General features: G+C 43.2%; 1 protein-coding gene across 1 annotated transcript in view; it reads left to right on the top strand.

Annotated features, from left to right (window-relative positions):
* LOC126101217 (galactose mutarotase-like) overlaps window positions 1-19300 on the top strand; it is a 71097-nt gene that overhangs the window by 3998 nt on the left and 47799 nt on the right. The window contains exons 2-3 of the mRNA XM_049911909.1: window positions 8368-8583; window positions 11302-11389. Of these exons, the coding sequence (XP_049767866.1) occupies window positions 8368-8583; window positions 11302-11389 (304 nt within the window). The remainder of the gene's footprint in view (window positions 1-8367; window positions 8584-11301; window positions 11390-19300) is intronic.

Raw genomic sequence — 19300 nt, 5'->3', positions numbered from 1 at the left:
CGAGCAGTACTCAAGAATAGGTCGCACCAGCGTTCTATAAGCGGTCTCCTTTACAGATGAACCACGTCTTCCCAAAATTCTACAAATGAACCAAAGACGACCATCCGCCTTCCCCACAACTGCCATTACATGCTTGTCCCACTTCATATCGTTCTGCAATGCTACGCCCAAATATTTAATCGACGTGACTGTGTCAAGTGCTACAGTACTAATAGAGTATTCAAACATTACAGGATTCTTTTTCCTATTGATCTGAATTAATTTACGTTTATCTATATTTAGAGTTAGCTGCCATTCTTTACACCAATCACAAATCCTGTCCACAAGTCATCTTGTATCCTCCTAGAGTCACTCAACGACGACACCTTCCCGTACACCACAGCATCATCAGCAAACAGCCGCACATTGCTATCCACCCTATCCAAAAGATCATTTATGTAGATAGAAAACAACAACGGACCTACCACACTTCCCTGGGGCACTCCAGATGATTCCCTCACTTCCGATGAACACTCACCATCGAGGACAACGTACTGGGTGCTAGATGGGATTTAAGTCGACTAAACTGGCAGGTCAGTCCATATACCGAAAATTCTCTCGTTCCAAAAACTCCTCCAACTGCGTTGTTCGATGCGGTCGTGAATTGTCGTGAGTAAAAATGAAGTCAGAACCTAAAGAACCCACATAGGGAAGGAGTTACAATAACTTTGGCTGCTGAATGCACCGTGTTCAAAGATTTGAAGATCAATACGCGCATGGGACATTATACATCACAACACCATAACACCCAGACCGCCAAAACGACCATGTTCAACAATGTTCCTGGGTGAATTATGTGTTCCCATCTCTCGCCACATGAGGGTACGTCCAGCACCGTCGAACATGGCTATTTTAGTGTGTGTGTGTGCGCGCTCGTGCGCTGTTTGGGGATCTTATGGGAACCCAACGGCGAGGTTATCAGCGCCCTAACAATGATTAAAATAAACGAATGTGGATAAGAACGAAAACTGTCGTACACGCATGCACACGAAATGACGACACAATTACTCTGTCGCACAGGTACTCTGACATGCGCTAAAACCAATGAGGAGGCAAGATAGCTAATCAAGAATTTAAAACAGAGGTAAAACAAAACACAGAAGAGCTAAAAGAACAGCACAGAGAAATGTGACTGGCTGACCACTTACAAAAATACTTGGGTGATCCAGCCACCCTGTTGACACATTAAAAACATCTCCCCAAAATCTTGTTAAAAACGTGGGACAATTCACAAGACTTTAAAACGCTAGCCACATTCGTTTAATCATTGCACAAAATAGACTGTAGATCCGCCGGCAAATCCGCTGCAGTCCGCTGGTCAGCAAATAAAATGCAGTCCAATAAAATGTGGTGCACCGTGATTCGCACGCCACAAACACCACACATCTGAGGGTCCTCTCGCCGGAGTAGAAAGCCATGCGTCATAGGGCTGTGGCCGATGCGAAGACGAGTAAGGAGGACCTCTCCCCGTGGACGTGGCTGGAAGGAAGTACGCCTCGGCCAAGTTGTGGGCTTGACGGCACGGAGCTTGTCGTCGGTCACTTCTAGTGACCCATGTTCCCAGCGACACAGGACTTTATACCGCAACAGCGAGGTGAGGGCACTCAGGGGGATAGCACACTGAAAGACCTGACGGTCACGACACGCCTCCTTGGCTGCTCGATCATCCCTTTCATTCCCCAGAATTCCCGCGTGCCCTGGTACCCAGCAGAAAGACACCTCCTTCCCCAGTTGCTGTAGTTGGAGAAGGGCGTCCTTGGCTATTTTAGTGGTCCGGTGTTATGGTGAAGGGGCCATAGTGGTGCAGAGTATATTCAGTTCGAAAGCAAGAGTGGGATGCGTTGGGAAGTACTGTGACACATCCACAGACACCAACGGCCATGCAGCGGTTGTCAACAGCACTGTTGGGGGAACGGAACGCCTTACCACAAGAAGTGCTTACGAATCTTGTGGGGGTCATGGGAGCACGTTCACGGGATGCATTGCCATGTCACGTGCATTCTGTAATAAGAACCATGTTCCACCGCTTGTAATGCCCAGAATACCATCATGAACAGCGGTGACTTCACTGGAATTATTGTCTTTGAATAAAAGCGTCATTTCTGTTTGCCTCATTGCGTATTTCTTCCAGTTATCTTCTGTATTGTTCTTGAGGCGTGGCGCCTTTATATCGCTCCTGTCTATAGCCTGTATATCGGGAGAATAACTCATGCGTGCACAGTGACAGATGATCTGAAGCGTGTTCAGTAGAGTACGTAGTTCTAATTTTCATCCACCACAGTATAGTAGCGGACAGAGATATTCAAGAAAACAGGTCAAGAGAATGTTTTTGTGAATTGCTCTTTTTGTTTATTGGAGGTTTTTGTGTTTATTTATGTTTGTATAGTTTTGTATATGATTTTAGTAGTGTGAATGATGCGTGAATGTGGTCTAAAGTAAATATGTAGATCACTGTTATACTGACAAACGCTGTATGAACTATCGTTAGAAATGATTAAGACAGTGTGAATGCAGGCGACGGGGAATTTTGTATCATAATATGTTAAGTAAGTTTATGGTAAAAGGAAATCTAATTCGAGTGCAAATGAATATAGTTAATAACGTAAAGTATAAATAAAATATCAGAATGTTAAATATTTATTTCGGGAAAAAGTACAATTCGAAAGTGTGTTATTTGTTGATTGGTTAGCCATGAAAAGCGCGGACTGACGCGAGAGAATAATATTTTTCCATTGGCCTTAAAGAAAACTAATCAACCAAAACGGAGTATTCTCCGCGTGTCTTTTCTCTTGGAGACATAGCATGCTTACAGCACTAAGTAGTCGGAGCCGAGCCTTTCAATGTTACGGTCGTGTGTAGTATGAGCTCCGAAGGAAGTTATAATTTGCCGGTTTTAGTTGTGCTACATGTTCCAAAAGTATTTCAAAGTAGACGCATTTTTATTCCTGTGTGTTTTTTGGAAAGTACGAATTTTTTAAGTAATTTTGTGTATGAGAAAAGACAGTAGTTCGGCGTGGCATATTAAGCAGATCGGTGACTAAAAACATGAGTGCATTAGACACCGATAAACTTAATAGTACGGCGAGCATTTTCATTTAAAAACAATCCGTGCTTAGTAACTGTTCAGATTTCGGTAAATACGTTACCATAAACTTGCTAACGTGACTGAAAGGGTTTGTGCATGACTATGTTAAGATTAGCACGGGCTTGGCAGTAAACGAGTACATTATCAAGTTTCAGAATATACCGAAATTTTGCCAGTATTTCCACCTTTCATTCAAAATTAAGACATTTCCCGATTCTTGGAATAGTTACGTTGTATGCAGCCTGATGCGAGTTGCAGTACGGTAGGTTTCTGCTCGGCTTTCCTACCGGCGATCTGCTGCAACGAGTTCACGGGTAAGTGCAGGACAAACGGAACGGCGCCGCCGCATACTGTTCTTTACTGTAGCAATTATTTCTATGCATGGTCCAAATTTCATTCAGCTATGGTACTTGGCGGTGACACATCAAGCGAAAGTGACTGTCGTCTGTAAATTTTGCACAGCAGTGTATATTGGAAATATCTAGCATTGCAGTCACAACGTGTACTATGTTCTCGTAAATTCTAAACAAAATCACAACTTTTCTCACATTATTCCTTAATCTACCGACAAGCAGAGCTAACAGTTGCTTGCCATTGTAGACCCTGACTATAAATTTTCTCAGTAGTTTTTATTATAATTACAGCCAACATTAAAAGGTGAAGTCGTCATATTATTAACTTAAGAAGTTTAAACCTGTTGATAGAACAAACTTTCTCGACATACTTCGTAGTTCTGTGCCATACAGTAAAACGTCCCTATACAAAGTTGGGAAAGGCTGACTCATGTTTTACATAATTTGTGTGGCTATACTATCCACAGCTGCTTTACAAGTATGAAAGGTGTTTATAATGAGTCTGTCAAAATACAAAGTACGTATTTACAACACCATACGCATTCCGTTTTCATTGGTGTGAAACATCGATTGGTATGAAACATCGTCCATGTGCCGGCAGTCCCAGAAGGTGGGCCCTCAGTTTAGGGATTGGCAGTGATCATAATGTCTTGGCTGTCTGTATATCACGCAAACGCCTACTTACAGAGCTTCAACAACCCGTGTTAGGCGAGAAACATGCTGTGGCCCGTTGCGCATCGCGTCTTTACGGATCGCGAAGGTGAGAGTAGACAAATAGCAGCATTCTTCCCGCGTTCCATACGTTACAGGAACGGGAAAAAACCCTAATACGTGGTCCAGTGGGAAGTACTCTTTGCAGACTATGGACGCAGGTGTAAATAATTACCATTTCCAGGAGCAGTCTTATATACTAGCTTTAATTCCAAGGCTGTAATGCAGTATCTATGTTGTAATCACAAACACAACTTTTAGAATAACGCATTACTCGGTCCAGTTACACGGTCCAGTCACATTAGTGTGGCCACAGCCTATGTTCGACATCAACGTGCAATAACCACTCACAGGAGGCAGGTGTCAGCACGAGCAATGGAGGGTGTATAAAGCGTGTCGTGGGATGCGTAAAACAGTGCCGTAATTGTCGTAATGCGGAAACGGAGCGACTTATCTGACGTCTAAAGCGGTATGAGCATTGGCTTTTGGGCCAAGGGTGGAAGCATTTCCGGAGCAGCTAAGTTCGTGAACTGTTCAAATGGCTCTAAGCACTATGGGACTTAACATCGGTGGGCATCAGTCCCCTAGACTTAGAACTACTTAAATCTAACTAACCTAAGGACATCACACACATCCATGCCGGGGCAGGATTCGAACCTGCGACCGTAGCGGTCACGCGGTTCCGGACTGAAGCACCTAGAACCGCTCGGCCACACCGGCCGGCCGCGGCCAGTTCATCTCAAACATAATGAATTTAACAGCAAAAAATTAACATTTAAATCGTTTTGTTCATCTAGCCTTCTTGCTACGAAACTACCGAGCTTGTAAGGGTTAAGTCTGAATCGAATAGTAAATGTGATTAGTTTTTGTATAACGTTTCCAAAACGTCTTTTTTCTTTTTTTATCTTCACGGGAGAGTTTAAGTTAATAATGTTAACGAAGTAGCCGAATAAGTCAGTGGCGTAAGAGAGAAATAAAGGATACCGAAAATCTTGCACGGTGCGCATGCGCTTTAGCCTAAGCTTTTGCGGGATTGATAGACCGAAAGTGTGCTGTATCATATTCATTTCGGCTTCCCCTGTGGTATTTTGTAAACAGTTATCGTTTACACTCTGTAGAGCAAGGTTGTAAAGACCCGCTAGTACCGCGGGCCCCAAATCCCTTCCTGGGACTATGTAGGGCCACTAGTTAAAAATTTTGGATCCATATGCCATAATGCCAGCTAGACCCGGCTCAAAAGAACTGAGCACTACAAGGGACGCTCTCTCCGTTTCAGGAGGTGATGGAAGATTAGTAAAAACCGAAAAAATTACAAGAACAAACGGTGAGGGATGGGCCGCCATTAGATCAGTGGCTGTCTTCGAGCCGCAGTCTGTACATCCCTGCTGAAGAATAAGGCATGGAAATCACCAGAATAAATAGTGACAACAAATATCCCCTCCCACTGCCAGAGCACTATCATAAGAAGAAACTGGCCCAACACACTTATATAACAATTCGTCACTATATTTGAACAAGGTCATTAAATAGCTGACACACACGCGCGCATGCACTCGTAAAACATAGACCATAGACAACACACAAATTTAAGCTACAATGACAATACTACACGTAACTCAGTCATAATAAAAAGTGTGTGTGTTCTGATAAGTGTTTACAGCGCTTCAGCCCGGAGCAGAACATCAGCAGAAGAGCAAGGACACAAAGCGTAACACCGATGTTGTGGTTGTCTTCAATCCGAAGACTGTTTTGATGCATCTCTGCAAGCTACTCTGTCCTGTGCAAGCCTCTTCTTCTCTAAATAATTGCTGCACCCTATATGCATATGAATTTGCTTACTGTTTTCTACAATATTTACTCCCCACGACCTCCCACGAGACTTTGCTCCAATACCGAATCGGCGATTGCTTCCTAACGCAGGATATGTCCTAGCAACCAATCGCTTCTTAGAGTCAAGTTGTGTCATTAATTTTCCTCCAATTCGAATCAGTTCCTCCAGAGCAGTTTCTCGATCTACCCATCTAATTTTCAGCATTATTCTCTGCTTGTGTAGGCTACATATCGTATGAGTTTCAGTTCCGCACAAGGCTATACTCCAGACAAATAAAAAAATGGTTCAAATGGCTCTGAGCACTGTGGGACTTAACTTCTGAGGTCATCAGTCCCCTAGAACTTAGAACTACTTAAACCTAACTAACCTAAGGACATCACACACATCCATGTCCGAGGCAGGATTCGAACCTGCGACCGTAGCGGTCGCGCGGCCAGACAAAAATACCTTTAGATATATTCTTCTATCATTGACATTTATATTAGATTTTATATTCCTCTTTTTTTAGAAATACTTTTCGTACTGTATCCAATACTCATTTTATATCTTCTCTATATGGACCATCAGATATTTTGCTGCCCAGTCTGGAAATCTCATCTACTCCTTTTAGTGTCACATTCCCTAATCTAATTTCTTCAGCATCACTTGATTTAATTTGACTACATTCCATTGTCCTCATTTTAATTTGGTTGATGTTCGTCTTATAATAATATTATAATAAAAGATATATTGAACAAAAAGTGACACGATTAGGACTGATAACTTATAATGACAGAACATGTAAGTTGAAAAAAATGCATGTAAGTGAAAATCTGTGTCTTTCAGGTTACTCAAGGAAATGCATATATTGAACAAGAAGTGACACGATTAGGACTGTTAATAACTTATAATGACAGAACATGTAAGTTGAAAAAAATGCATGCAAGTGAAAATCTGTCTCTTTCAGGTTACTCAAGGAAATGTATATGGCAAAACGTAAACTGCATTTATTCAGTTGTTAATATTTCCACTACTTTTCTTCAATTGCTTCTTCTGTTATGCAATATCGTGTAGATAATTTACAGTAGACAGATTTTCCCTTATTTATATGGTAAAGCATAACTGTACTTATTTTGTTGCTTGCGGACACTACCTCAAAATCATTCATATACAGCATTCGAAATTTGTTCCTACCTTTGCCAGTGATGCCTTACAAATAAGCTCGAAGGCCAAAAATCGAAGCACCACGAAGGAATCATCACAATGGGACGGAATCGGGAGATCTGATACACTTGTACAAACAACTGATTACAATTTCAGAAAAACTGAATGATTTATTCAAGAGAAAAACCTCACAAACTGAGCAAGTCAACAAGTCAATAACAGGTTGGTCCACCTCTGGCTCCTCTGCAAGCAGTTGTTCGTCTGTGTATTGATTGACGGATTTGTTGGATGTCCTCCCGAGGCATATCGTGCCAAAGTCTGTCCAGTTGGCGGGTTCGATCGTCAAAGTCCCAATATTGTTCGAGGGTCCTGCCCATAATAATCCGACTGGGGAGAGATCCGGCGACCTTGCTGGCCAAGGTAGAGTTTTGCAAGCACGAAGACAAGCAACAGAAACTCTCGCCGTGTGTGAGTGGACGTTATCTTGCTGAAATGTAAGCCCAGAACGGCTTATCATGAAGGGTAACAAAACGGAGGGCAGAATATCGTCGTCGTACCGTTTTGTTGTAAGAGTGCCGTCGATGACAACCAAAGAGGTCCTGCTATGAAAAGAAATGGCACCCCACGTCATCACTCGTGGCTATCACGCCGCATAGAGGGTGACTGTCAGTTTGCTATCCCACCGCTATCCGGGACGTCTTCAGGCACGTCTTCACTAGTTATCGGGTCTGGATTATCATTGCATGGGGTGTAATTGTCTTCGCTGATAAGTCCAGCTTCGAGACGAGCCCAGATGACCAGCGAAGACATGTTTGAAGACTTCCGTTCGGATAATTCCTTCGTGGTGATTCATTTCTTTCTTTCTTTTTTGGTTCAAAAAAATGGCTCTGAGCACTATGGGACTCAACATCTTAGGTCATAAGTCCCCTAGAACTTAGAACTACTTAAACTTAACTAACCTAAGGACATCACACACACCCATGCCCGAGGCAGGATTCGAACCTGCGACCGTAGCAGTCCCGCGGTTCCGGACTGCAGCGCCAGAACCGCTAGACCACCGCGGCCGGCTTTTCTTTTTTGGCTTAGACCGTATTGTAATGGCCTTAAAATTTCGACCACAGCAAAGTTTTTATGTTACGCTAGAGCAGAACCTATGGATGTGATAGTTCAGTATGGAGATAATCCTGAGCTTGTTATGTGCGCAGCTGCGGTGGAACTCACACGTGCCGTGTGAGGGCGGCTCGTTGGTGCTGAGCGTGGTGCACCACGACGAGCAGGAGGGCTTCCCAGGAGCAGTGTTGGTGCAGCTGCTCTTCCAGGTCACCAAGGACCACCGGCTGGTCATACACGCACGGGCTGACTCCACCAAGCCCAGTCTCATCAATCTGCGACAGGGCATCATGTTCAACTTGGCTGGACACGTGAGCATCTCATAGCCCAATTCTGTCTTTTTCGCCTTACTGATCTTCCGTCAGTCCACCCTTCGAGAGCGAGGGTGTACTGTCAGCTCTACCATATGCTGCTCTTCAGCCACAAGCATTTATTCTAACACAAACAGTTTTGCAATGATGAAATATCTATATTGTTCTTGTTGTTGCTGTGGTGTTCATTCCGAAGATTGGTTTGACGCAGCTCTCCATGCTACTACATCCTGTGCAAGCTTCTTCATCTCCGAGTAACTACTGCAGCCTGGCTTGCTACATTCATCATTTGGTTTCCTTTTACAATTTTGAGCCCCTACACTTCCCTCCAATATTAAACTGATGATTCCTTGATGTCTCAAAATGTATCCTATCAACCTGTCCCTTAGTTTAGTTAACTTGTGCCACACATTTCTTTTCTCCTCGGTTCTATACTGTAACTTATTAATTACACGCCCTACCCATCTCATCTTCAGCATTCCTGTGTAGCACCACATTTCAAAAGCTACTATTCTTCTCTTGTCTAAACTATTTATCGTCCATATTTCACGCCATACGTGGCTACACGCCATACAAATACTTTCAGAAATAACTTTCTGACGCTTAAATTTATACTTGATGTTAACTAATTTCTCTTCTTCTAAATCGCTTTTCTTTCCACTGCCAGTCAACATTTTACTCTCTGCACTTCAGCCATCATCTGTTATTTTGCTGCCGAAATAACAAAACTCGTCTATTACTTTAAGTATCTCGTTTCCTAACCTAATTCTCTCAACATCACCTGATTTTATTCGATTGCGTTCCATTAGCCTTGTTTTGCTCTTGTTGATGTTCATTTTATTTCCTCCTTTCAAGACATTGACAGTTCCGTTCAACTGCTCTACATAGTCCTTTACTGTCCCTGACAGAATTACAATGTCGTCGGCAAAGCTTAAAGTTTTTATTTCTTCTCCCTGAACTTTAATTTCTTCTCAAAATTTTTCTTTGGTTTCCTTTACTGCTTGCTCAATGCACAGATTGAATAACGTTGCCGGCCGCGGTGGTCTCGCGGTTCTAGGCGCTCAGTTCGGAACCGCGCGACTGCTGCGGTTGCAGGTTCGAATCCTGCCTCGGGCATGGATGTGTGTGATGTCCTTAGGTTAGTTAGGTTTAAGTAGTTCTAAGTTCTAGGGGACTGATGACCACAGATGTTGAGTCCCATAGTGCTCAGAGCCATTTGAACCATTTTGAATAACGTTTTGCTATAGGCTACAATCTTGTCTCACTCCCTTCGCAGCTACTGCTTTCCTTTGACACCTGTCCACTCTTATAACTGTCATTTGGTTTCTGCACAAGTTGTAAATAACCTTACGCTTCCTGTATTTCACCCCTGATACATTCAGAATTTCAAAGAGTGTATTACATTGTCAAAATATTTCCCCTATGTCCACAAATGCTATAAACGTACGTTTGCCTATTCTTAACCAATATTCTAAGACGACAAGCAGAATATCAGACAGAGTACAGTAGCAGCCATAAAAAATAATACATAGATTTTGTTTTACTTTCAGTTTTTTCATAAATTTTGTACAATTCGTAATTTATTTATGAACTATTTAATTAATTTGTTGCGTGCAATATTTTTTTCCTCTATAGGTCACATTAATAATAACATTCAATAACGCTTTAAGTCTGTATAGAAAAAATTTACAATAATGGTGGGGGAGGGGGGAGGGAACTGTAACAGTTCTGCCAGGGGGCGCCGGGTCACCTCGGCATGGTTCTGGTGTTATCTCAGTGCTACGAACAAGCAAAATAGATATCTGGGACTTCCAGCAGATACATGAGAGTTTGTCGAAAGTGCCTTGTATCCGTCAGACGTTACTTTCATTGTGGACAAATGCATTCTGTTTTCATTTCCTTCTATCTTCGTTTCATGATACAGGTTATGCAACTTGTCAGATGCAACTTGCAATTCAAAAGTGAAGAATGAAATAGTAGAAAAATGGTTCAAATGGCTCTGTGCACTATGGGACTTAACATCTGTGGTCATCAGTCCCCTAGAACTTAGAATTACTTAATCCTAACTAACCTAAAAACTTCACACACATTCATACCCGAGGCAGGAGTCGAACCTACGACCGTAGCGGTCACGCGGTTCCTGACTGAAGCGCCTAGAACCACACGGCCACTCCGGCCGACGAAAGAGTAGAATTTAATCTGGTAGTTACCTGTGAACATTTTGTCATGCTGCCTCTGTACGCTTTTTATTATAAGTACGAAATTTAAATTTAACAGCTTCATACTGCTCAGCAACAGATAAGTATGAGTTTAGCCTTAAAGGGGAAGCGTAAAGCAGGGCAGCTTATGAAGTGCGTAAGAGACAATTTTTAAATGTGGACACATGATTTATAAGTAGAGATTAAACGTGTATAATTAAGTAAACTGTCACTCATTAACTATGTATAGACTGTACAAGGCGGTACCAGCGCCTATTCGTTGTTCAGAAACTCTTTTGCTCTTTCTGTCGGCATAGGCATACGAACAAATGAACAAAAAGTCATGAAAAGCGTGTGCATCTGATAATGAATACTGGTTACATGAAACTCGTTGCTTATTTTGCAAAAAGACAAATTAATAAATAAAGACAGTAGTATGACGATTTGAAGGTATAAGAGTATTGCTGCGCCTTGTGCAATACTATACGATTTTAACCGAAGTGTGGCCTCTAATGTGTAGGATGCTGGTCAACCCGACTTCATGGATCACATACTCACCCTCAACGCCGATGAATACGTAGTGCAGACAAGACGTGGCACTCCAACAGGTACGACATTCAGCTCTTCTTGCAATATTAAGTGATTATGATGATAGCCCAAACGGTGTCAATCTATTATTGTTTTCAATTACTATGCACAAGAGCGCAGATGGCTAGGGACAGCGGATGGCAGGAGACACCCCCCCCCCCTCCAGAAAAAAAGATGTTATGAAACCAAGTCTGCCAGCTGAAAATGTGAGATGGCCCTAGATTCTGAAGCTCCAAATTAACCTTCAGTTAACGACGTTTTTTCTCGTATTATCGGTCAGTGTCTAAATCTGCTAAATGTGAATACAGATAGTATTCGCGTCTGGGCAAACGTTATCTGCCTGACAGCTAAATAATATTTACGAAACTGTTCTCTCTCAGTTATGTATTTTGCAAGTGGTAATCATCCATTACAAAATGGCAGCATTAGTATGTTGATAATTGAGAAACACAGTTTTTTAGCAGTTTTTAATTTTGTTTTGTAAAATATTGGGGTTCGTCTCCACACTCCTCCACCTTCCACAAAATTCCCCTGCCCTCTCCCCCAGCTTAGGTCCGGGTCACGCTCACGGACGGGCTACTTACTTGCGAGTCATCATAATAGGAATGATCAATAACCAAAATATAGCCCGATCATTGTAAACTAGCAGTGTGAGACTATCATAAGCGAAAAAATCCGTGTTTGTATGGATCCTTAACTTTCTATAAGACTAAAAACACGCTAATCCAAAAAAGTTTACTTTATTTTTTATACCAAAAGTACAATGTTGTCTGAAAGACCCCCTTCAGAAACAGGATTTCGTGTACTTGATTTCAGTAAAACTATTTTATGTAAGGGAGCAGCAGATGACACGATAGCGCACATTATGGACGATGGTAGTATCCGCTAGATACACTTGTAAAAGCCGAGAACTATAAAGGGAGATAAGTGGAAGAAATATATTCCGAACTGCGAATACTATTAGACTTCAGCTGCGCAATTTAGTAGTGACAAATAAAAACTTGTGCCAGGCTGGGACTCAGATCCGTATTTCCAGCGTTACACGAGCGGTCGCCTCAACTACCTTTTTTCAACTGGTAGAAAACCGTATTCTACATACATGTTCACATGCCATTTCAAGGGAAGAACATGTTTCAAATGCGTTTACTTAAACTAGAGACAGAGTGTTTGCTCATCTGCAAGAAATTTCATTTCCTTCTTCGGAGAATTACATCAGTATTAAAACAGGAACAAAAGAAAATAAAAACTGCCTTTATGCTGCAGTTTACAGAATGAGATTACGAATTTTTGTAACAGTATAACAAAACTCCAGACTGAAGTAAACCTAAACCTGTAATGAAGTGGTATACTTTGGAAACTCAAACATTAAAACTTGAAAAACACAATAAAAATATAAAAAAAGAAATACTTCTCCAACTATGCTTCAGATCTTAATGAATTTCTTTCACATATCACACTAAAAAATTTAATTAAATGCTGCTATACAAATAACACTTAAGTACATTTGAATTTCAGTAACAACCACTTCGTTGCCGTGCCACAAATAATATAGCTGTATTACTTGAAGTATACATAAACTTTACACTATTCTCACATAACATAAAGAAATAAATATGCAGCGTAATAGAGAATTTGAATTCCAATCCCCCGCTGTTGTTTCATCCAGGTACGTCTTCTCATACGGCTCGTGTTGTCTGTAGTTCCACCAGGCATAGACGGTCAATACCGCTGTTCGATCGCGTCCGCGTTGTTACTTTGTTCCAGGAAGGGTTCTCAACAAGGGAAGTGTCCAGGCGTCTCAGAGTGAATCAAAGCGATGATGCGCGGACATGGAGGAGATGCAGAGAGACAGGAACTGTCGATGACATGACTCGCACAGGCCGCCCAAAGGCTACTACTGCAGTGGATGACCGCTACCTACGGATTATGGCTCGGAGGAACCTTGGCAGCAACGCCACCATGTTGAATAATGCTTTTCGTGCAGCCGCAGCACGTCGTGTTACGACTCAAACTGTGCGCAATAGGCTGCACGATGCGCTACTTCACTCCCGACGTCCATGGCGAGGTCCACCTTTGCAACCACGACACCATGCAGCGCGGTACAGATGGGCCCAACGAATAAGACACACTGTCAAGACACACTGTCCAACGAGTGCAGCAAGGTGGAGGTACCCCACTGTTTTGGGGTGGCATTATATGTGGCCGCCGTACGCCGCTGGTGGTCATGGAAGGCGCCGTAACGGCTGTACGCTACGTGAATGCCTTCCCCCGACCAATAGTGCAACGGTATCGGCATTATATTGGTGAGGCATTCGTCTTCATGATCGACAATTCGCGCCCCCATCGTGCACATCTTGTGAATAACTTCCCTCAGGATAACTACATCACTCGACTAGAGTGGCCAGCATGTTCTCCAGACATGAACCCTATATAACATACCTTGGATAGATTGAAAAGGGCTGTTTATGGACGACGTGACCCACCAACCACTCTGAGGAATCTACTCCGAATCGCCGTTGAACAGTGGGACAATCTGGGCCAACAGTGCCTTGATGAACTAGTGGATAGTATGCCACGACGAATACAGGTATGCATCAGTGCAAGAGGATGTGCAACTGGGAATTAGAGATACCGGCGTGTACAACAATCTGGACCACCACCTCTGAAGGTCTCGCTGTATTGCGGTACAACATGCGATGAGCAGTTTTCATGAGCAGTAAAATGGCCGGAAATGATGTTGATGTTGATCTCTATTTCAGTTTTCTTTACAGGTTCCGGAACTCTCTGAACCGAGATGATGCAAAACGTTTTTTGATGTGTGTATATCGTATTCACCGACTCGTATCTTCCGTTCATTCAGCAGTGATAATTTAACTTCCTCTGCCTAGGACGTTCCAGCTATGCAGGGATCTTGAAACACAATCCATAGGAAATTAGAGTAATATTGTTGGTATTTCAGATTGCACACGATCTTCAGATGTCGTTACTGTAAAAATGTCGAAGTTCAGAGTTTGGCATTGAGGGCATAATGGCGAATCCGTCATATGAATCCTATGGAGTCTGGATCGGGTAACATTTTCACCATTAATTGTTAGCTACCACATTGCACGTGTCTGTGTATCTAAGGAAACATGGCGTATAGATCGCCATACAACATGTCATTTGATATGCGGATGCCTTGTCTCAAGAGGATTGCCAGGTCGTCCGGCCATTACTAGCCGATAGATCTCGCGTGCTGTTGCAGATGTGGTATCCGGCAGATATCTGAATGTAGCTGTTTTCCACAGAAAAAAAGAAAAAAACGCGTATTTGGTGAATTGACTGGAAAATTTGCTGCATCGCCACTGGAGCCACTCGACAAACTAGTGCTAGTTCTTCTGTTAAGATGTCCGCCAGACATGTATGATGTAATGTCCACAGTTTTAACATCGTGCTGATATGTAGCGCCACTGCTCGATCGGGATCTTGCGGGGGACCCAGCTCACGTCTACCGAGTCCGCCCCGACAGTTGAATGGTTAGCGTGACGGACTGCCGTCCTAAAAGGCCCGGGTTCGATTCCCGGCTGGGTCGGGGATTTTCTCCGCTCAGGGACTGTTGGTTGTCTTCATCATCATTTCATCCCCATCCGGTGCGCAGGTCGCCCAATGAGGCGTCGAATGTAATAAGACCTGCACCAAGGCGGCCGGACATGCCCCGTAAGGGGCCTCCCAGCCAATGACGCCAATCGCTCGTTTCCATTTACCTCTACCGAGAGGGAAGATAACGCCGTCGTACCGTACTACAGATAGTAGACCTGCGCTCACGAAGGAACTGAACACCGTCAGCAGGCGTCGTGCTACCATCATTGGCATCGGGAGTACTTGGGCAAAGTGTAGAATTGGTGACGCTAGGGCTTAACTCCCATCTGGAATGATTGTAGCAGTCTTCTATAGTTATACCCTGCTGTGCGTCGTATGTCATTGGTAAAAACAATACCTAGGCATTTCAGGGTATCCATGAACCGTAAAGGCACTACACATTCTTCCGTTAGTCCAACACCAATATTCAACGCGATCGACTTGTCCACATTAATGCGGCTGCCAGTGGCCGTACCATAGTTGTGGATGCAATGTAAAGCCACACCCATGTTGTTTTCATTCCGCACTATCAGCACCAGGTCATCTGCATATACCTTGCACTTAAATGTGTATCCACACAAATTCAATCCTGTCAAGCGGTGACAAAAGCCGCAGAGTAACTGCTTGGTGGCCAGATATCGTAATATGGGACATCCTAGTCTGACCGATCTCGCTACAGTGAAAAAGATTTCGTCGTACGTCCATTGACGAGGCATTGCGTAGTAGCCGCATCACGGTAGTAATAAATGGTAGTGGAAACCGCTCGTGCATCAAGACTTCTTCAGGAAAGGCATGGCTCACTCTATCAAAGGCTTGATCAAAATCTATCAACGCTAGTACTCCATGGGGGTTTCATGTCTTTGCTAGTGCAATCAAATGGCAATGTTCACAAAAGCACCGTCTGGATGTTGTTATCTTCGCCGAGCGACTTTTGATCGAGTGAGATCACTTGGCGCAATACTGTTCGGAGGCGTTCTGCTAAAAGCCTTCTGAATATTTTAAAGTTGCAGTTAAGGAGTGAGTGTCAGCGGTTGGTAGTCCCATATCCATGTGCCACCTGAGAGATTGTTTACGGGGATAATTAGCCCGACCTCAAAAGCTTGTAAGTAGGCCGTTTAGGTTTTTATGTTGGTAACGCCACGTAGTGCTCTGTATGAAAATCGCTGACTGCGTTCTGTGCAGTCTGTGGCTGGTTGGACTCGTTGTTGGAATATTTGCTAGTGTAGTGCACCTTGTCAGTTTCTTTCAAAGTTTCCAAAATATCCTGTGTTGTTATTTTGTGACTTTTCCTTATTTCTGAATCCCTCATCCCATGACGGCGTGCGAGTCTCCTCTGCAATATGCAATTCTTGCATTACGTGTGTCAACAGATCTTGTACTTCCTGCATTTCTCTTTTGTACTGGTTTTTGATTTGATTCTGATTTTGTTTAAATTTCTTAATTTGTTCACACTCTTCTGTGTTTTTAATAAAAGTAACATCTTTCTATTTTTAATTAGTTACCACATGAAAGTGCGAGTATTCACAGTAAATTAAAGTTTGGTGGAAAAGGCGAAAAATCAAATCGAAAATAAAACTCTTTCGTATTTATAGACAGTGAAAACTGTTACTGATGTGTATAACTACACAGGTGAGCCAAACTTAAGGACGAAAGCAATTTATGCTTGATGTGTTACTGCCAAGAAACATAGTTTTAACTTGGATCGTACATAGAAAGAACTACTACAGATGGTACGAGTACACTGAAAGAAATACGCAGTGAGACGAAAGGAAATGACACTTTTATTCAAAGATAATAATTACACTGAAGTCACACCGATCTACCGGGTGATCAAAAAGTCAGTATAAATGTCAAAACTAATAAACCACGGAATAATGTAAATAGAGAGGTAAAAATTGACACACATGCTTGGAATGACATGGGGTTTTATTCGAACCAAAAAAAAAAAAAAAACGTATTGCTATACGCGTGAAAGATCTCTTACGCGCGTCGTTTGGTGATGATCGTGTGCTCAGCCGCCACTTTCGTCATGCTTGGCCTCCCAGGTCCTCAGATCTCAGTCCGTGCGATTATTGGCTTTGGGGTTACCTGAAGTCGCAAGTGTATCGTGATCGACCGACATCTCTAGGGATGCTGAAAGACAACATCCGACGCCAATGCCTCACCATAACTCCGGACATGCTTTAAAGTGCTGTTCACAACATTATTCCTCGACTACAGCTATTGTTGAGGAATGATGGTGGACATATTGAGCATTTCCTGTAAAGAACATCATCTTTGCTTTGTCTTACTTCGTTATGTTAATTATTGCTATTCTGATCAGATGAAGCGCCATCTGTCGGACATTTTTTGATCTTTTGTATGTTTTTGGTTCTAATAAAACCCCATGTCATTCCAAGTATGTGTGTCTATTTGTACCTCTCTAGCTACATTATTCCGTGATTTATTCAGTTTTCAAATTTATACTGACTTTTTGATCACCCGGTCTGAGAGCCACCTGGACATTAAAAACGGCTCTACATAGTTCTTAATAGGATGTGTGTTCACAACGGGCAGGAATGCATGCTCTACATCGTACTCCTACGCTGGCACAAGTTTGGTAAGGAGTTCTTGTGGCAGAGCGTTCCATTCCTCCATTCCGATTGACAAATGTTGGATGGTCGTTGATGAATGTGGACAGGCTGCATTACGTCTCCCCAACGCATCCCGCACGTGCTCGATGGGGTTTAACTATGGGGTACGGGCAGGACCACTCATTCGCCGAATGTCCTGACGTTCCAAGAGCTCCTCTACGTACGCAGTTAAGTGCGGCCGAGCCGTGTCGTCCATAAAAATGGAGTCAGGGCTGCGTTCAGCCCTGGAAAGATAAACATCGGGAAGGAGAACGGAGCCACAACAATGTTGATCGGTGAGTTTACCGTGTTCAAAGGTTCGGAGATCAGTACGCCCGTACAGCATTATACCTCGTCACACCCTAACGCATGCACCACCAAAACGATCACGTTCGACGATGTTCGTTGGTGCATTGCTTGTTCCCACCTCTCGCCATATAAGGTTAAGCTCAAAGTCGCTACTCAGACTGAATCTGCTCACATCCGAGAAGAGCATGCGACCCTTCTCCTTGTTGCTCTAGTCCCTTTACTTTTGAAAAAATCGCAAACGGTTCCGTCGGTGGATTCCGGAAACAGCGATCGTGTGAGACCCAACTCGCTTTATTTGTTCATGAGACCCAGAAAATATTAGATAAAGCTCCCAGGTGGATGCTATTTTCCTTGACTTCCGGAAGGCGTTCGATACAGTTCCGCACTGTCGCCTGATAAACAAAGTAAAAGCCTACGGAATATCAGACCAGCTGTGTGGCTGGATTGAAGAGTTTTTAACAAACAGAACAACAGAACGTCTGCAGACGTTAAAGTAACCTCTGGAGTGCCACAGGGGAGTGTTATGGGACCATTGCTTTTCACAGTATATATAAATGACCTAGTAGATAGTGTCGGAAGTTCCATGCGGCTTTTCGCGGATGATGCTGTAGTATACAGAGAAGTTGCAGCATTAGAAAATTGCAGCGAAATGCAGGAAGATCTGCAGCGGATAGGCACTTGGTGCATGGAGTGGCAACTGACCCTTAACATAGACAAATGTAATGTATTGCGAATACATAGAAAGAAGGATCCTTTATTGTATGATTATATGATAGCGGAACAAACACTGGTAGCAGTTACTTCTGTAAAATTTCTGGGTGTATGCGTGCGGAACGATTTGAAGTGAAATGATCATATAAAATTAATTGTTGGTAAGGCGGGTGCCAGGTTGAGATTCATTGGGAGAGTCCTTAGAAAATGTAGTCCATCAACAAAGGAGGCGGCTTACAAAACACTCGTTCGACCTATACTTGAGTATTGCTCATCAGTGTGGGATCCGTACCAGGTCGGGTTGACAGAGGAGATAGAGAAGATCCACAGAAGAGCGGCGCGTTTCGTCACAGGGTTATTTGGTAAGCTTGATAGCGTTACGGAGACGTTTAGCAAACTCAAGCGGCAGACTCTGCAAGAGAGGCGCTCTGCATCGCGGTGTAGTTTGCTGTCCAGGTTTCGAGGGGGTGCGTTTCTGGATGAGGTATCGAATATATTGCTTCCCCCTACTTATACTTCCCGAGGAGACCACGAATGTAAAATTAGAGAGATTCGAGCGCGCACGGAGGCTTTCCGGCAGACGTTCTTCCCGCGAACCATACGCGACTGGAACAGAAAAGGGAGGTAATGACAGTGGCACGTAAAGTGCCCTCTGCCACACACCGTTGGGTGGCTTGCGGA

The sequence above is a fragment of the Schistocerca cancellata genome, chromosome 9, assembly GCF_023864275.1.
Source record: "Schistocerca cancellata isolate TAMUIC-IGC-003103 chromosome 9, iqSchCanc2.1, whole genome shotgun sequence".
NCBI lineage: Eukaryota > Metazoa > Arthropoda > Insecta > Orthoptera > Acrididae > Schistocerca > Schistocerca cancellata.
The sequence above is the reverse complement of the archived record's forward strand: the minus strand, read 5'-3'. Positions and strand labels throughout refer to the sequence as shown.